Below are 4964 nucleotides of genomic sequence, written 5' to 3'. Positions count from 1 at the left end.
CTACCTACTCAAAATTGTAGCTACTACCAAACTGCCATTACAGTTACACTTTTCTAATGAATTTCAATACTTTCAGATTGGGCATACTGCCACCTTTACCTTTGTCCAGCAATAAATTAACCGCTTCTAACAACAACAACGAACACAGCCAGAAGCAAGTCTTTCAGTCACAACACCAACAACAACGGCAACAAACACAACAACAGCGTCGGCATGAAACATCACCTAAACGTTTTAGTTCATCACTTGGCAGTGACAACAGTACACGTGAATCCGAATATAGCGAGGAACATAGCAGCGGCTCACCAATATCACGCTCACCACCAATCGTTAAACCATTACCACAACCGACCAATGAACTATTTGATTCATTAGCTGCCGAGCTGCGTGCTAAATTAAATGGCAATGGTCCTCCGTTGTTATTGCCCCCACGTGATTATGATACCGTACATCGCTCTAAGGGGAATCTAACAGCAATTGAATTGCGTCGTTGTCGGAATGCATTGATTGTGGGCGGTCCGACAGTTAATTCTCCAACAGCGCAAACTGCAGCTACAAATGGCAAACAAGTATCATCACGTGGTTCATCTGGCATCGGTTCTGATTTAGCACCTAGCCCAGAGCGTCAAGAACTAAATAGCTCAAGTGGTAAGCCATCAATTTCATTTATATAAATTTATGTTATATTTTAATATTTTAATGTTTTTCCAGATGATGAACACTGGTCAAATGAAGCAGATAACTCTGTTATTGCTTTGAAACCTTCTCAAATACCTGTTGAACGTTCTATACCAATTATACCACATCATCCACTACTGAATCGTAAAAGTGCTATACAACCTCCGGAGGATAGTTATTTACGCGATTTACCAGCTAAACCATACGTGCCTCGTTCAACTACAAATAACAACAACAGTAATAACAACAATCGCGACAAAATAGTCTCAAACCGAATAATTAATGAACGTGAACAACGTTCAAAGACTCCTTCATCTACTTCTTGGTCTAAGGAGGATGAAATTAAGCCCATCATCATGCGTCCTGCTGATTACGATGCAAAATTTAATCGTGTCATGCAAGCCGAACAAAAGCCCGAACATAATCGCCGTCACGACGCAGCCCCAAGGGAACATGCTAAGTTGCATGATACTGATAAATATAACGAAATTAATCGCTTGCTGAATAAAAAATTGTCTTTAGAGCAACGACCCAAACATAAAAGTAATGAAGTTGAAGATTTCGATGATTCTGATCCTTCAATTGATCAAGTACCGCCACATGCACCATCTAGTTATCGCAAGGAAAATCTAACAGATAAGCAGAAATTTTTGGAATACAATTCTAAAAAGCAAACTAAATCGTATGCCGCAGAGGAGGTGCAAAGATATGGTGGTCGCCATCGATATGTTGATCCAGCTGATTTACCTTTTGATCAACCAACACATAACAAATATGCTGCTGTACATCACACCACTCACTCACCAGAACGTGCACCGGTTGAACCTGAACATCGAAATATCTCACGCGAAAAAGAACGCTACAGAGAACGTGAGCGCGAACGTGAACGAGATAATGAACGCGGACGCGATCGAGAACGAGATCGTGAACGTGAACGAGAGCATTTCTCACGCAGTAACGAACGCAATCCCTATCGCGAACCAGAAAGCATACCTTACATACAAAGCATGGAAAAAATGATGAAATCCTCCGCTATGCGTTATAAATCATTCGAAGGAGTTTCTGAATCTGTCCCTTCAACTAAAGAAGAAGCACACACAAAAGTAAGCCAACGTAGCAAGTCATATCCAAAGAACGATGATGACAAGATAGAATATAATAGAGGAAGGTCAGAGTATGCAGCATCTGCAAGCAGTAATGTTTCACCAAAAGAACGATTTAAGGATGCAAAAGATAAGTTTCGCGCAATGGAACGTAATGGGAGCAGATATGATTTAGCAGATGAAAATGACGGTTCAGAATACAAATCACGTCGACATGGTTCAAGAGAACGGTCTGATAAAATACGTACTTATGACAATTGGAGTGATGATGAATATTTAGATGATGCACCACCAGCACCGGTTAGTAGATCACGTAGTCAATGGGAACATCAAAGTAGTAAATCTCGTGATCGAACAGATTTTGCACGCGAAAATTCTAGAGAACACATAAGAGAACGTGAACGTGATACACGAGATCATAGAGATTATGGTCGCGATAATCGACAGCGAGAACCTTCTAGCAAGCGTTCTGACCCAAAAGACATACGTGAATATCCAAGAGAACCATATCGTGAACATCGTTACGAACAACGCAGTACGCCACGAGATGCTGCACCAATACGAGAACACAAAAGGGACTCATCACGCGAATATATTAGGGAGCATGTCAAACGCGATTACTCTCCAGATGCTCGTTCTGATCATCGTTCAGATTATACTGTTCGTTCAAATGAAAAACAACGTTTAGCACACCCACATTCCGAAAAATATCCATCTTCGCCGCCAAGCAATGGAGCGCCTATTTCAAATGGTAAAAATCTTTCTAATCTTAATAAAGGTTATCGTCACAGTTATGCAGAACCTGTTTTCGCTCGTTCAGGCGGTCGAGTGGGTTTGGCTGCTGTTAATCCCTATTGAATATAGGTGCAGAATTTAAATGGAAAACCTTTATTATACAATAAGTTTATAAAATATAATACTAATCACTTAAATGTTTTAAACTGTAATATAGAATCTGAAAAATATTTTACAATTAAAAGCAATCTAATTGTTATTGTTTGATTCATTTATGAAATTATATATTTTATATATATTATATTTTCAGCAGTAAAAAATATTTAATATAATATACAATCTTTAAATGTGCCTTTTGAAGTAAATTGACTTTTGAAATTTTGAACAAATGCAAAATTTATTAAAATAAATTTATTAAAATTATATTATAATATATATGTTAGTTATGTAATTCAATTATTAAAATCTATTTTAAAATCTTATATTATTAATTTGGTTGTTTGTTAATTGAAAATTATAACAAAAACAATATACATATATACATACCTAATACAAATGTCATATAATAAATAAATATTGGATAAAAATACTTTCGTAAATTGTTTTTAGGCTTTTGCGAAGAACAGTTTAAAATTATAGCATGTGATTTTTTTACTAAATTATGTAAAAATCTACATTCCCTTTTGTGTTCATTTTAATTTGTTATTTTTAATGGATGTAGTAATGTAATTAATTTGGGGTAAGTATAATCTGATTTTTCCACATCTATTGCTCTTTGGAAAGATGTCTTCTTTGGTTTCATATAAGTGCTATATATGTAACAATATATTTTTGATTTATATATATATATATATATCATATGCACTATTCTTATTTCTCTTTCATTTTATTTGTAAGTGCTGAGAGTAAAAGCAAATGCACATTATATGCACACAAAACTATCAACTGAAATCATATTTTATGTCAAGATTAGTTGAACCATAGAAAATAGAACAGTCTTAGCGTTAAAAATAAATGCTCCGCCCTCCATAGAAACTTATTCAGCAGAAAAATATGATATATATGATATATATACTTCTTAATGTCTTTAAAAAAACTAAAGAAATAGAAAGCAAAATAATTTAATACCAAGTATTTGGATACTTCAGTTAATAACATAGTCTCCTTCCCAAATATTAACCCACTATCTCTTAACCTGCTTCAAGTAATGATGAATAAGCATTCTCAACATTGCGATATATATTTATGTAAGATTCTTTCTTTTACTCTTTTAATTTTACTCCTCAGCCTTGGCTATTTTACTCCAAATCGTAAAATGCATTAACATGTTTAAGTGAATGAAATTTGAAAAATTTAAAATTCTTTAAAGTGACTGTTTAAACATTGTTAATCACTTTGCAAATGTTAATTTTTTTAAAATCACAAGCTGAAAATTGTAATTATATCTCAGATGCAGATTCATTTTGGTTGCTATACATGCAACAATTGCGCTTGTCACAATTCATTCCTATTAAAGTAATCAAAATAATTTGTAGCATCACTAGTTATTGCTGTCAAAGCCGATTTGATATAATTTATCATTTTACAACACTGATTTATAATTATGAAGATGACAATTTGACGATTTGTGTAAAATCTTGTTTTCTATTGTTTGCTGCGTGTTGTACTTCTCAATTATTTTACCGGCTCCAAATTTTTAAAATGTCATTAAGAATTGGTAAATATACCACTATTCTGTACTGCAACTTAATAATTTATACAACATTTACCAAACTTTACAGCATCAGGCGGATCTGTGCCCAAAAAGACCAAAACTGAAAATGGTTTGGAACGAAGTTCAGATGATGGTTTGTAACTGAATAATGTATATATTGTTTTAAAGTATTTATTCAATTTAATAAACTTATTTTAGAATTAGAAACACCTTCAGCATTTAATCCAAAATATCGCGTCTGTCCATATTTAGACACGATTAATCGTCCTTTACTGGACTTTGATTTCGAAAAACTTTGTTCAATTTCTCTAACACGTATTAACGTTTATGCCTGCCTTGTTTGTGGTAAATATTTCCAGGGTCGCGGCACAAATACACATGCTTATACGCATTCTGTGTCAGAAGCGCATCATGTGTTTCTTAATTTACAAACATTACGTTTTTACTGTCTGCCAGATAACTATGAGATAATTGATTCGTCCTTGGACGATATCAAATATGTCTTAAATCCTACATTCGTCACACAGGATATACGAAATCTAGATCGGTCAGAACCGAAATATTCGCGTACAATTGACGGTACATTATATTTGCCCGGTGTAGTAGGTTTAAATAATATTAAGGCAAATGATTACTGTAATGTAGTTCTACATGCACTTTCACATGTGGGACCCTTACGGAACTACTTTCTGCGAGAACAAAGTTACGCCCGCATTAAACGCCCACCTGGTGAT

At 34.5% G+C, this 4964-nt stretch overlaps 2 protein-coding genes across 2 annotated transcripts; both read left to right on the top strand.

The window, feature by feature from the left end:
• Positions 1-76: 76 nt before the first annotated feature.
• On the top strand, positions 77-2717 carry LOC119665086 (zinc finger CCCH domain-containing protein 13-like; the record flags this gene model as incomplete). The annotated part of the gene is made up of 2 exons (XM_038074402.1): positions 77-648; positions 712-2717. Coding segments are annotated over 2 exons (2500 nt in total), but the record flags the coding sequence as incomplete, so codon positions are not given.
• Positions 2718-4151: 1434 nt separating this feature from the next.
• Positions 4152-4961, top strand: LOC119665085 (U4/U6.U5 tri-snRNP-associated protein 2-like; the record flags this gene model as incomplete). The annotated part of the gene is made up of 3 exons (XM_038074401.1): positions 4152-4233; positions 4298-4363; positions 4429-4961. Coding segments are annotated over exons 1-3 (615 nt in total), but the record flags the coding sequence as incomplete, so codon positions are not given.
• Positions 4962-4964: the final 3 nt, after the last annotated feature.

The sequence above is a fragment of the Teleopsis dalmanni genome, unplaced genomic scaffold, assembly GCF_002237135.1.
Source record: "Teleopsis dalmanni isolate 2A unplaced genomic scaffold, ASM223713v2 unscaffolded_contig_3456, whole genome shotgun sequence".
NCBI classification, from domain to species: Eukaryota; Metazoa; Arthropoda; class Insecta; order Diptera; family Diopsidae; genus Teleopsis; species Teleopsis dalmanni.
The sequence above is the reverse complement of the archived record's forward strand: the minus strand, read 5'-3'. Positions and strand labels throughout refer to the sequence as shown.